General features: G+C 34.2%; 1 protein-coding gene across 1 annotated transcript in view; it reads left to right on the plus strand.

Moving 5' to 3' along the window:
- The first annotated feature begins 1575 nt into the window (after nt 1–1575).
- LOC111370347 (transcriptional adapter ADA2-like) overlaps nt 1576–14496 on the plus strand; it is a 14715-nt gene continuing 1794 nt past the window's right edge. The window contains exons 1-5 of the mRNA XM_022992013.1: nt 1576–1658; nt 1736–1761; nt 2205–2315; nt 11031–11241; nt 11917–12127. Coding sequence (XP_022847781.1) covers nt 11168–11241; nt 11917–12127 — 285 coding nt within the window. The 5' untranslated portion in view covers nt 1576–1658; nt 1736–1761; nt 2205–2315; nt 11031–11167. The remainder of the gene's footprint in view (nt 1659–1735; nt 1762–2204; nt 2316–11030; nt 11242–11916; nt 12128–14496) is intronic.

The raw sequence follows: 14496 nt of genomic DNA on the forward strand, positions 1-14496 counted from the left end.
AAAAAAAAAAAAAAAAAAAAAAAAAAATCTTCCCAAGTCAATACTTGTATTTTAATACGAGCTTTGATATGAGACCCATATACATACAAAATTTGAAAATATTTGCACTTTAATACCTAAACTATTAGCCAACAATCAATTAGGTCCCTAAACTATCATATTCATGCAATAATGTCCTAAATTCGACTATAACGGCTAGTTCCAAAGAACAGGGTCAGAAGTGCACTTTTATCTCTTTATTAATCAGGTTTTGTTCACCAAAAAGGTAAATAAGTGATGCAACTAAATTTTAAAAAAGAAGAAACAGGTTGTCGACTTACCATATCATTCCCCATTGAAGCCAAGATTTTTGAAGGATAAAAATCTGGAAAAACATTCTACAGATATTTTCAGAACAAATTTTGGATAATTATTCTGCCATAAAATGATTTGAAAAGCAGAATCTGAATCAATTCATATTGTTAGCCCCCTATTTAACAGTTGTAAACTCTGTAGCACCAGCACTTCATCTGGAGTAGCGTGTTCGTGTTTGACACGTGTCGATACTGATACTTCTCGGGCACTCTATCATAAGCATTTTTCTTTTTTCTTTTTTTTTTCCTTTAAAAAAAATTATGTATTTTTAACTCAAAGTTATTATTAAATAACAAATAAGTACTCGTACCTAAATAATTTCAAAAAAAAAAAAAATAGTAAACAAATTAATATCAAGTATAAAATTAAATTTATACTATATATATAAATGAAAAATTTTTAAAAATTTAATCAATGTGTTGTCAACGTGTCGTGTCTGTACCTTTTTGAAAAATTGTGTTAGCGTATCCGACACGTATCATGTCGGACCTAAGTGTTTGTGTTGGTGTATCATAGGTTGTAAAATAGGCAACCGAAGGGGCCTGCTGTACTTGCTTGGCTGGCTAGTGTGGGCTTCTTTAATTTGTTTTCTGCTTTCTTAGATAATCAGTAAAACACAAAAAAGAACTACTGGGACTGCACTGAGCTGAGTGTGGCCTCACATTCTCTGGACGTGCTAGGGCTGGCTTGGTCCAGTTGGCACCCCTAACCATATTTCTTAATTTAATACCTCCTCTTTCTATGAATACATTTCATTATGCATTCCAGACTTTTATATGTCAAAACTATCTCCCAAGAGTTTTCATTTGACTAATTGACTTTCCAAATGTTATTTTTATTTCTCTTTTACTAGCTATAATGTTCCAGGAGTACTCTTGACTTGACTAGTTCATTTTTTAAAATTTGAAGATTTTACATGATGTTTTGCTGGTTCCATGACTAAGTTGGGTGGAGCTCTCACTTGAAAGACGAAATTATGAGTTTTTCTATTGTTTGGGGGTGTTTCCAATAACTTTAAATTAATGAATAGGGACTGACTGACTGTAAAACAATAGGACTTCTAGTGGATGGGAGGTTAGTCAATTGTCTATAAGGGGCTTGCCAAGACACAGAAAAATTTAAAATAGGGTATTTATATAGAAGTTTTATTTATCTTTTTCTAGAGAGTCTCGTTACTGATTGGCATTATAATTCTGATTTCTAGTTATGTTCTAAAATGGTTCAAGGTCAATTGCCTCAGGAACTCCCACGTGTGAAGAAGAAAATGGTGCAAAAACAGAGTCTCCATCAACTGCAAGGATCAAGTATGTTTGGGTCATTTATTATATATATTCTTAAAGTATCTGTTTGTTTTCCTTATCTGATTCCTTTTGATGTTGAGGGTCAGGTTGGAAGATCAAAGAAAAGGTATGGAACTTTCTGACTCTCATTCTTGAAATAGATAAGTGCATATGTTCAAAAAGATATGCTCTCACACACATTGATGGGAAATGAAGAAAATAATAAAGATAGGATTTAGATATGATTTTAAATTAGAGTTTGATTCAAATTATGTTTGTTTATATTAGATTAAATTAGTTTTAGTATTATAATAATGTCCTACTGTATAAGAAATTCTTTTGATTTTAGCTTCTTTGCCCTATATAAAGGGGGCTTACGCATTTTAATACTTTGACTTTGTTTGTGAAATAAATTAATTTTTTCCCTCTAAATTTTCTCCTCTTCCTCTTCCTTTTCTTCTCTCTTCCTCTTTATTTTCTCAATCTTGTCATACATCACTTCACGTGTACATACATGTGCAGTCACATATTGCATAAAAATGCGTACCCTGACATATTCTCTCTTTTCAGAGGTAGGTTCCGGTGAAGGTTCTAGCTTTGCAAACACATCAGCTGGGGTGCTTAAGGGGGTGTCTAGTATAGTCCCGTGTAAGGATGGTCATGACAACATTAAAGTGGAAGGTATAAATTGATTCATACTCCAAACAACTATTTGATGCCCACATTTTTTGTATAGGTCTGACCACACACACTCACACACACAGGTTGACAGTTTATCACAATAATTTTCTAGCATATTTCTGTAGCACAAGCATGTGTCGAATTTAACATTCTGCTGCAAAGTACTGATTGCTAGTGAATTCATAGAAAGAAATTATATTTTTCTATATTTAATAGCAAAGTATACAAATCAATTTATAGTACAAACTGAAGAAGGGAAAAAGGAAAGGAATCCCCTAAATTAAGAAAGGAGGAAATCGACCTGATTAGTCTAACTATTGAAAAATCTAAATATGGTACAAGAAATCAAATCAATTACAATTATATACTTTTGGATTTTTACACTTTTCCTCAAGTTGGATGGTAAATGTTGATCATATCTAACTTGCAAATGAAATTGTTGAAACTCCGTCCGAGTATTCCTTTGGTATTCGTCTGCGGTTTGTTCTTTAGTAGAAATTTAGGTTATGCAAACTCCGTCTTCAACTATTTTTTGATGAAATGTCTGTCCACTTTTACATGTTTGTTCCGATCACGTTGAACCGGATTGAGGAAAATGTTTATGGTTGCTTTGCTATCACAGTAGAGTTTGATTGGAAGTGTTATTGTGACTTATAATTCTTTTTCATGAGTTTCTTTAGCCAAAGTCTTCTGCATATCTCTTGTACAATTCCTCTAAACTCAGATTCAACACTGCTTTTTGCTACTACATTTTATTTCTCCTCCAAGTTACCAAGTTTTCTCATGCAATGGTATAGTAACTAGTAGTTGATCTACTATCATCTGTTGAACCTGTCCAATCTACATTTGTGAAAATTTCTACTTTTTCTTCTTAAAAGTAGAATCATTTTCCAGATGAGCCTTTGGGATATATGAGAATTTTATATACTACTTCAATATGAATTTTCTTTTGAGAATGCGAATGCTGGCTTACCACACTTACTGCAAAAGCAATGTCAGGTCTAGTATGGGATATATAGTTCAATTTTTATGTCAGGTCTAGTATGGGATATATAGTTCAATTTTTCGACAAGTCGTTGATATATGTCATTTTGCACTGGGTCTCCAATATCTTTTTTCCTTCATGTATCAATAGGTTTGTCTCTAGGTTTACATCTATGCATGTCCATTTTGGTTAGGAGGTCATGAATATACTTTCGTTGTGAAACATCGATACCCTTTTTTGATCTTGTCACTTCCATTCCTAAAAAGTACCGCATTTGTCCCAAATCTTTCACTTCAAATTCAGTTGCTAGACTTCGGTCTTTCCATCTCACTTGTATTGTCTTTTGTTAGGATTATATCATCGAAATATACGATTAAAATGGTTTTTGTTCCATTTTCTGACTATTGGAAGAACATGGTGTGATCTGATTGTCTATGCTAGTAACCTTGATCTTTCAACACCTTTGCAACTCTACTGAATTATGTTCTACGTGACTGTTTGAGACCATATAAAGATTTCTTGAATTTACAAACCCAAATTTTCCTTGTTCCTTTTACAAAATGCCGATGGTAGAGTTATAGTGATTTCTTCTTTAAGTTCTATGTTAAGGCATGCATTTTTAATGTCCAATTGTTGCAAAGGCCAACCCAAGTTAGAAATAAAAGACAACCGAAGTTAGAAATAAAAGACAAAAGAACTTTGATTGTATTTAGCTTGGTCATTGGTGCAAAATCTATTTGTAGTCAATCTCAGAGGTTTTTGTTTATCCTTTTGCAACTAGACAAGTGTTATATCGTTCTATTTGTTCCATTAGCTTTATAATTCACATCTCTGTAGCACGGACACTTAAAATTGGAGTAGCGTGTCCGTGTCGGACACATATCGATATCGACACTCCTCGGACACTCCATCATAAGCAATTTTTCTTTTTTATCAAAAATATCATATATTTTTAACTCAAAATTACTATTAAATAACAAATGAGTACTCATAATTAAAAGATTTCAACAAAAAAATTAATATCAAGTATAAAGTTAAATTTATACTATATAAATGAAAATTTTTAAAGTTAATCAACGTGTAGACGACGTGACGTGTCATATCGGTGCTCTTTTTTTTTTTTTTTTTGAAACTTGCGTGTCAGCGTATTCGACACGTATCGTGTCGGACATGCTTGTCCGTATCGGTGCATCATAACTTCACATTGAATACCCTTTTACATCCTATGGGCTTCTTTCCTTCTGGTAGATTCATCACTTTCCAATTTTTTTTTTTCCCAATGCCCATATTTTCTCCAACACTGCTCTTCATTTGGAAATTTTCCAAGCTTCCTAAATACTCCTTGGAATTTCAGTACTATCAAGATTAGATTTAAAAGTATGAAATAAGAAAGAATATAAATGAAATGGTCGAAATTCATCCTTTTGTCTTAAAATAATTAAAAAATCTAAGAAGGGTGGATGTAGCCAAGTGGATTACCAGAAAGACTTACCCAATCCATAATGATGTACGGGAAAATACAACATTTTTGTTACTTGACCAACCATCCTTATAGAGAGAGCATTATAAAAAATGAATTTTAAGATAGGGTGGAGAGTGCATGATCGAGTTTGTTTGCTGAGTGCAATACGTAGATTGATATTGGGAGGTTCGGACTCAAGAAAATTTGGAGCTATCATCAGTTCTGATTCTTTTGTGCTTCAAGTAGGATTGTTTTTGTACTTTGATTTTGGCTTTCTCGGGTGAACTAACATCTCCCTATCGTTTTTTCTTCTATATCTACTCTTAAATTCAAATTCTCCTATATACATGCATATTATAGCAGGGTTCTATGTCTTGTGTAGGCTTGAAAAAGATGTCAAAGTTTAATAACCTATCCTCACTCGAATTCTCTCCTTGAAGAGAGGATTTTTGGAAGATATGTGTCATTTCAAATATACAACATCAAGACTGACATATTTTCTTTGTTGATGGATTATAGCATTTTTAACCTTTTTAAGTGGGCAAGTATCTGGAGAGAAATAATTGGGGCGAAGTATGGTGTGACGGAGGGGGGATGGTGTACATTTGAGGATTGTGGTTCTTATGGGGTGAGTTTGTGGAGGTATATCCGACGGGGATAGAGTGCTTTTTTGGACAAACTGAAGTTTGTGGTCGGAAATGGTAATGAGATTAGATTTTGGGATGATTGTTAGTGCGGAGATCAACCGTTGAAGGAGAGATTCCCTTCCTTGCATCGCATTGCTTCAGTGCCCACTGCTATGGTGAGTGATCTCTTAGATATTCATAATGGGAACTATAGTTGGAATATTACTTTTGGGAGGGATCTACAGGATTGGAAATTGGAAGATTATTCGCTGTTTATAACCTTTTTACATGAGGCACAAATTCGGGTTGGAGAGAGGGATTGCATCAGGTGGAGGATAGCACAGGATGACATTTTTTCAGTTTGCTCGTACTTTGGTACCCTCATGGGATGTGTGAATAATTCATTCCCCTGGAAGTTGGTGTGACAGTGTAAATTGCCTCCTCGGGTGACATTCTTATTGTGGACAGTTGTGAAGGGATAGGTCTCAACGGTTGATAATCTTCGACGTAAAGGCTTTTACGCAACCGAGTGGTGTTATATGTGCAAGAAAGATGGGGAGACGATCAATCATTTGTTCATTCATTGTGATGGTGTACGTTGGATTTGGAACAGTATATTTAGTTCTCAATCTATGGATTGCCTGATGCCTCATCGTATAGAAGAAGTGATACGGGTATGGCGGAGAAAACTTCGTGATAAGGATAGCAAACTGGCATGGCACCTTATCTCGGGTTGCATTGTATGGTGCGTGTGGAGAGAAAGAAACAGCCGTTGCTTTGAACACCAAACGAAGATAAGAGAGCAGATAAAAGAAACATTTTACTTTACCTTGTATTCTTGGTTTAATGCTGTGGCTATAAATCTTGTAGATGGGTTGCCTAATTTCATGTTGTTCCTTAATGGCTTAAAGTGATTGTATACCCCCCGTGTATTCTCTTTTAAGTAATAAAATTATCTGATTACCTATAAAAAAAAAATTTGAGGGATCTTATCATTTCAAAAAAAAAAAAAAATGATACAAGGATCAAGTTTACTTCGATTATAAAAATGAAGGTGAGCAAAGACCATACAGCCTAACATCTTGAGGTATATGCTTGAGTTCATATGAGAATTGGGGAAGAAAATTTGAAGGCTTTGGATAGATGATTCGAAAGAAAGCGTATGATTAGGCATTCTGTTGATAAGATTGGTTGATGTTAAGATAGCATCTTCCCATGACATTTTTGGCATTTTGTAGTGAACATTAGGATACGGGCAACTTCAAGGAAGTCTGTTTTTGCGTTCGACAAACTTTGGTGGACTATCCCATATTTTTGTAGATGATCCTATAGAGTGGTATTGGATAATTCTGTATCATTATCAGTGGGTAGGATTTGAATTTGTTTTTGGAATTGTGTTTCAATCATTTAATCACAGTTAATGAATATGGAATGTACATAAGCTTTTTCTTTTAGTAGGTGAACCCAACAAATCCAATTATGATCATCTATGAGCGTAACAAATCATTTTGTGTGTCTGATTAGGAATGTGTGAAGACCTCCCATAGATAGGGATGTTGAGCTGTTCGGCTCGTCAAAACCCAGCTCATGGGCGGCTCGGACTTGTCATTTGCGGGGGGCTCATGCCCACGAGCCATTTTGACGACGTGGGCTCGTCAAAAAATATGAAAATTTAAAAAAAAAAGGTCCAAAAATGTGCAAATTTACAAAAAAGAAAAAAATAAATAAAATAAAAAATCAGGAGCTCGTGAGCTCGGCTCATCTTTCACGAGCCACGAGCTCGGCTCGCCACAAGCTCGAGCCGAGCTCGTGGGTTAAAGGGCCGAGCCGGCTCGGCTTGGCCCATTGCCATCCCTACCCATAGATCACTGTGAATTATGGTAAATGGTTTCGGTGGTTTATATGTGAATTTTGGAAAAGTAGTGCATTGGTATTTCGCAAGTTCACATATTTCACATTGAAAGTCAACTGATGTTTTATTCAATAAAGTGGAAGGAAATACACTTCTTAAGTATTGCAAGTTAGGGTGGTCCATTCTATAATGCCATAATAGAATATTATTATCCCCAGAGACAACATAGAATCACAAATTTCAGTTTGATGTTTACTCACATTAGCTTCTTCAATGTAGTAAAGTCACTACTCTTTAGGACTGTCAATTGTCTTGCCTAATGATAGGTCCTAAATACACTGAGATTGAAAAACTTTAGCAGAGCAATTTGATTTTTATACTTAACTGTCGCATGACAAGTTTGGGACATGAAGAATGGATTTTAAAGTTGTTGCCTCGAAAATATGAATACTCCCTTTTCCTGCAACAAGTGAGTAATTCGTCAGTGGTCTTAACTTTTATATTGCTAGCATGATGAGTATGAAGAGAACGGATGTTAAGCATTTGTCATGTGATCGGAAACACCAGTGTCAATGATCCAGGGAGTTTTATATCTTGAGGAGATATTTAAGGCTTTTAGGAAACTATTGTGGGCTAATGAGCAAGAAGGATTGTGGAAGATTGATTCGATGTTTCAAGAGTCGAAAGGATTTGATAAAAATGTTTCACTTTTCATTTCCTTGGATTTTTCAGTTTGGTTGACCAAAACTTGATAGCCATGATTTTTAATGCTTTGTCTTGATTTTCAGTATGTGGGCTTCCCATGTATATCCCAACATATGTCCACTTCGTGTCCTGACTTAAGATAGTGTTGCACACTAGGGCCGTCCCTTTTGTTGTCTTTGGCCCGATAGATGTGCTGCTCCTTTTGTAAATAAGGCTGCCATTCCAGGTTCAATTCAAGCAGGCCTAAACTTTAAAGATCCTGTAAGCCCACCATTTCCTAGTCAAGTAGTAGGCTAAAACTTTAAAGATCTTGTATGCCCACCATTTCCTAGTCCAGTAGTAGGTCCAATATCCGTTGAAATGGATCCAACCTCAAATGACCCAAATTTTGACAATCCATTTCCACTTGTATTTGGCCCAAATCATGGTAATCCATTTCGAGTAGCAAAATATGTCCTATTTTCACTTCCAATTCCCTTCAACAAAGCGTTGTCTTAATTTTGCCGATTTTCCAACGATTTTCTATTCTCACCTTGGCGAACACTTCCCATGTTGAAGGTAGTAGTTGTCGATCCAAAATTCTACCTCTAACATCGTCTAGGTTCGGATTGAAGCCGGCGAGAAACTCGTAAACTCGTTCATTTTCGAGTTTTTCTTATACTTGACACTATTGTTGAGGCATTCTCACTCTTCTTTGCAACTAAGGTGGAGTTCTTGTTAGAGGGAAGTCATCTTTGGGGATGGGCATGGGTTGGGTTAGGTCGATTTTTTTTTCAACCCAACATGGTTGAACCAACTCAACCAATTAATTGTTTAAACCCAACCTAATCCAAACCGATCAAGTTCGGGTCGAAATTTGGATAAATTTTTAAAGTTTGAAATTACTTGAAAACTATTTTATTATTATTATTATTATTATTTTTTTTTTTTTTAAATACCTATATAAGGAATTTTTTCTGAAAAATAACTTATAAATAAGTTTAAAATTTATGAAGCATTTTTTTTAACAATTTTTTGGAAATTATTCATTTTATCATCATGTTCTTAGTTTTTACTTTTTTGTCAAATAATATTTCATTTGTACAAAGCGCTCATGTGAATCAATCTACGTAAAGAAAATAGACATTTATAAATTATAAGTTCTCATAATTTTACTATTGTGTGTGTGTGTGTGTGTTTTTTTTTTTTTTTTTTTTTTTTTTTTTTTTTTTTTTTTTTTGTTTTTTTTTTTTTTTTTTTTTTTTTTTAAATCTTAGATATCAATTTTTTTAATTCATCGGGTTGGGTTGAACCCAACCTCAAATTTAATTTTTCAATTCAACGCAATGCAATTAAACTTATAAAATCAACCCAAACCGATTGGTTTGGTTTGGGTTGGATTTTGCCCAGCCCTAGTCATCTCCATGTAATACAGTGTAACTTCCCGCTCTTCCTGTTTAGTCTACCACTATAGAGTTTTGATTTCAAATATCTGGGATGAGTTTTCAGGGTCTTGAGTACACCTCTTTGACGGCATCCCAAATATTTTTCGCGGTTGGGGGGAAGAGGTATGTTTTTCCTATTGATTGCTGCATAGAATTTATTGGCCAAGACATGACCATCGAGTTCTCTCCTTTCCATTCCTGCAAGTGGGTAGCATCTGTAGTCTTCTTCGTGTCTCCGGTCAGGTAACTTTACTTAGCTGTCAATTACTAACTTGACTGACTGTACCCATTTTCTGAAATATCTCCACCATTCAGCTTCTCCACCATGAGTTGAGGGGTTATTTTCCACTCCAATCGGAGTCATTGTAGAATTGCTCTCCTTATTGTGGGATGATTCAGAGGTCATGGAGCCTTTACCATTGACAGGGACTTCTGTCACCAGTTGCTAGGCTTAGGATAGATAGGCTCTCATAAAATGGAAAAAGAAATCATATATTTTTATGCTGAAAAAATTATACAACTCAATTTATAGTACAAACGGGAGAAGGGAAAAAGGAATGAAATCTCCTAAATTAGGAGAGGAAATCAACCTAATTAGTATATAACTATGGAAAAATCTAAATATGGTACAAGAAATCAAATCAACCTAATCAATTACAATTATACACTTTCGGATTTCTACAGAATATACTGTATATTGTTGTTTTTTTGCTATTTTGGCAGGTACTAGTGGAAAATCCTATCTGCTAGCTAACTACTTTTTGGAACAACATAGTGCTCATCTGAACTTGACTTTTTGGGATGTGATTTACATGTAATTACTATATTGATTCATATATTTTACAGTCTGCCTTTTGTTAAAGCCAAAGGATAAGCGTGCATGTGAACAGCTGTGAATATGATTACATTATAATTGTACTATAAGGCTGTCGTCGTGCTTCTTACAGTTGAATGCTTATCATATTGTGGAATTATGATTTTGAATTTGTCATATTTGTTCTGCATTTAATTTCAGTTAGTACTTGAGAAAAAATAATTGAACATTGAAGTACTTTGAAAGAAAGATGAAAACTGACTACGTCTGTCCGATGTCACACCATTTTTAGGATGTTTAATCCCTTTGTCTAAAATTGAATGTCTTGGTTTACATTTTGGAACATTCTAAATTTATGCCTGCTTTCCTAAGATTAACATATTCTTCAATCTTCACTATTCTTCTTTCCCATGCTACCCTCAGACCATGTTGTATTTTTCATACATGCTTAGCAGCAAACACATGGTCCCGCATAGATGTCATACGATATAATCGGAGAACTACAGAAAACACCCCACTTCTCAACTCTTAATATTGTGCCAAGTGAAGCCAAGACATTCCTAGCTGGAATGGGGATATTAGATTCTGATTGTGTTACTGTTAAGATAATTGAAATTTGCTAGACTTCATCTTTGCTTGATTCTTAACAACTGTCTTATTACTTAAATGATGTCAGATTTGGAGATTTCTATATCAAATTATGATTGCAATTACTTTTCATGTCTAGCCAATATTGAGAATATTTGCTTGCTCTAATTCTTGTTAGTGAGGATGGAAAACATGATTAATCTATTTCACAAGATAAATGTTCAAAAGAATCTCTATGATGCTTTGTGATATCCTGCAGATAGGAGCATTGGGGAGAAAAAGCCTAGGATTTTTGGGGAGAAGGGCCCTTCTGTGAAGGAATTAAGTGGCTACAACTCCAAGAGACAGGAGTTTGAGGTTGAGTTTGATAATGATGCTGAGCAGTTACTGGCTGACATGGAATTCAAGGATACAGATTCTAATGGTGATCGTGAACTAAAATTGCGTGTGTTGCATATATACTCAAAAAGGTGAGTTAGTTTCTTCTTTTATTGTTTTTGGTTCTTTTTTCTGCCTGTGTTTTCTTTTTCCCATCTAAGATGCAATCTGATTGATGAGTTAAAAGTATAAAAGTTTGGTGCTTTAAAATATAGATTGATTTCTAAGAAAGTAATTCCGCTGTGTTGCAGGCAATTCATAACTTGTGAAGTAAACAAATGAATGAATATAGAAGAATTAGTTTATATGAAAATGAGAACAAACAAAATGAAAGCATCAATAGCTGTTTTTTCGGAATTCATTCTATCAGGCGCAGGGTATGCTCGGTTGCTGTATGGTTCTTTAGTTTAAATGAGCCTATTATTTAGGGAATCAATAGATCTCTTTATTCTTATTAATGTGTTCTGAAGCTTAGAGAAATGATATTTGCTAAGTTCTCTGATTCGTTGAGTCCTCTTGTAATCCACAAGCCCCTTCAGTGCTTACTATTAGTTATCGGGAAAAAAAAGTCGTTCAGACATTTTTGAGTTTTTCGATTAGACTTGAAATTGTTGGCCCATTTATTTACTGATATAATGGTTATTGATATGATAACACATTTACTAGTCCAAACCAAGCCAGAATCCAAACTGTCAGTTCAGTCCTTTTGTATATATAATTGTTTTCTTTTCTTCTTTGCTTGCCATACTAATCTGTCAACATGGCAGACTTGATGAAAGAAAACGGAGGAAAGACTTCGTATTGGAAAGAAATTTGCTTTATCCCGATCCTTTCGAAGAGGACCTGACCATGGAAGAGAAGGATTTATGTCACCACTATAAGGTGTTTATGCGATTCCATTCCAGAGAAGAACACGAACGATTGCTGAGGAGTATTATTGAGGAGAATCGGATTTTGAAACGGATACAAGATCTTCAGGTATGACACACATCTAAGATGCTGTATTTAGATTTTCATTAATATGCCAACATTCCTGTCGTCTTTGGCCACACCTTATCACATCACATTTGCCCCCATCACCATTTAAAATCCATAAAGAATTACTTATAAGGTCTGAATTCTGTTTTAGCAATCAACTGTATAAACTTCAGAAATGTAAAATGACTTTGAATGACCATTTAAGTTTATGGAAGTTCACCAAGTTGAGAAAGATGAGAACAGTTTAACATAGAATATCATGTTACTGCATTCTTGATGGCTAACTCTGGAATTTATGCCTTGGTTTGTGAACAAACATATTGATTTTTTGTAAACCGAGGAATAAAATTTGATACAGGACTGGTACTCTTGAGCCATTTTATGTTCGACAGAAATGATCACTGTTTTATGGCAAAAATCTGATTTGAGTACGTTTCTTGTTCTTCTTTCTTATTTAGCCCCCGTTTGAACCCCATTATTTCTCATTACATTAAATTAAAATTTTCTCTCAACTACTTTTAATCACACAATCTTCAATAAAATAATATTACACGTAAATGAAAAACTTTTCAACCACTCATTTTTCAAAAAGACGCTATTTATCTCATTATAATCTACAAATAATGGGGCTCAAACGGGGGTTTAGACTAACCCAACAGAGCAATGTAATGCTTTCCGCAAGATTGTCCTTTTCTAGTGGGGGTGCAAAGAAAAATGTAAATGAGATTTCATTATTGCTCTTCAATCTACCTCCTTTACATGTTTAATAAGAAGCACCAATACTTGTAAGCTCATTACGTACCAGTATTCGATATGTGTCCAAGCTTGGACACTCTCTGATACCCTCCGATACTTGTAAACTCATTAGCTACCAGTATCCGATATGTATTCAAGCTTGGATTCTATCTGATACCCTCCGATACTTGTAAACTCATTAGCTACCAGTATCCGATATGTATTCAAGCTTGGATTCTATCTGATACCCTCCAATATGTACTGGATACATTTTTTTGATTATTTTAATTATTTACGATACATATCCGATACAGAAGGACACATTAAGAAAAGTGTTATTAATTTTAAACACTTCTAAAACTCATTGTTATAAACACACACACACACACATATCTATTATTGAATATCTTAATAATATTTATTGGAAGTACACCATTAGAGTTTTAAATTAATTATGAACTAGATATTTTATAGAAATACACAATATTATTTAATCTTCTAATACATGTGAAACCGTATTAATAGTCGACAAATATATTGTATTATTGAAAATAGATAATAGCTAGTATTTGATTACGTACTCTTTTGTGCACTCTATATGAATGAATAAAATAACATCATAATGGATTGAAGAATTGATTTTCATGATTCATAGCAATCTGCGTTTTTTACCAAGAAAATTAGTTTTCTATTTAAAAGAGACTTGAAAATATGAGATGTCAGAGATTCATTTGATACTCTAGAAGGTATTGGATTGCTTAAGGTAAAGTATTTTAGTATTTTATTTTATTTGTATTATTATGCTTCTCTTTTAATGTTTTTTTCATATTAATGAAATTTTGTTGAATTTTGTAACACGTATCCGTATATCCCCTTATTTATTTATTTTTTAGTTTGATGGGTCGATGTTCTTGTTCACATATAAAATGTGCTGTGCTGCACTGACTCTACACAAAGGTTGATGTACATCATTTGTAGTTTCTAAGATATAGAAACTTGTGTGGTAGTCAATTTCTAGACAAGTGTTTTGCAATCAAGTCATTAATTGAAGATTGAGCTGTATCCATCAAAGTCGAACACTGAAGTAGAAATAATTACGGTGTTTGTCGTAGTTTTTAGAATAATGCACAGTGTGCAATGAAAAACAATGCTATTGCATCATTTTGGACATTTCCCCCCCTTTTGTCGTGTTGCTGTTTTTGTATATCTGGTTCCGAAAAGTCTCTAATGAGAGATGACAGGCATCTTCAATTGGATCTTTAGTACTCTTTTTGAATATGGGTACAACTGGATTAATTGTGTTCTGCTTTCTCCATTATCAAGTGCAACAAGGAAATGATTACATTGAATCTAGTGTCAGAATTAAAATGGTAAGGGGATTGCTCAAATTGGCTTGTTAGCTATATGAATAATGATTTTTTCCGTCAAATTTTGTTGAGTCAAAGTCATATGGGGAGGTTAAAAGGAATTCTGAAGACTACTCTATTATAACTTTTTGGGGTCATGTGTAACAAAAAGAATGAAAAGGTTTTCCAAGGAAAGACACTTTTTAGTTTTTGGGACCACCCGAGTTATCCTCTTTCGGATTCATGAAAAAACTCTCATAGAGCTTCTTTCCTTTTAGAAGATATAGG

The sequence above is a fragment of the Olea europaea genome, chromosome 21, assembly GCF_002742605.1.
Source record: "Olea europaea var. sylvestris chromosome 21, O_europaea_v1, whole genome shotgun sequence".
In the NCBI taxonomy this organism is placed as follows: domain Eukaryota; kingdom Viridiplantae; phylum Streptophyta; class Magnoliopsida; order Lamiales; family Oleaceae; genus Olea; species Olea europaea.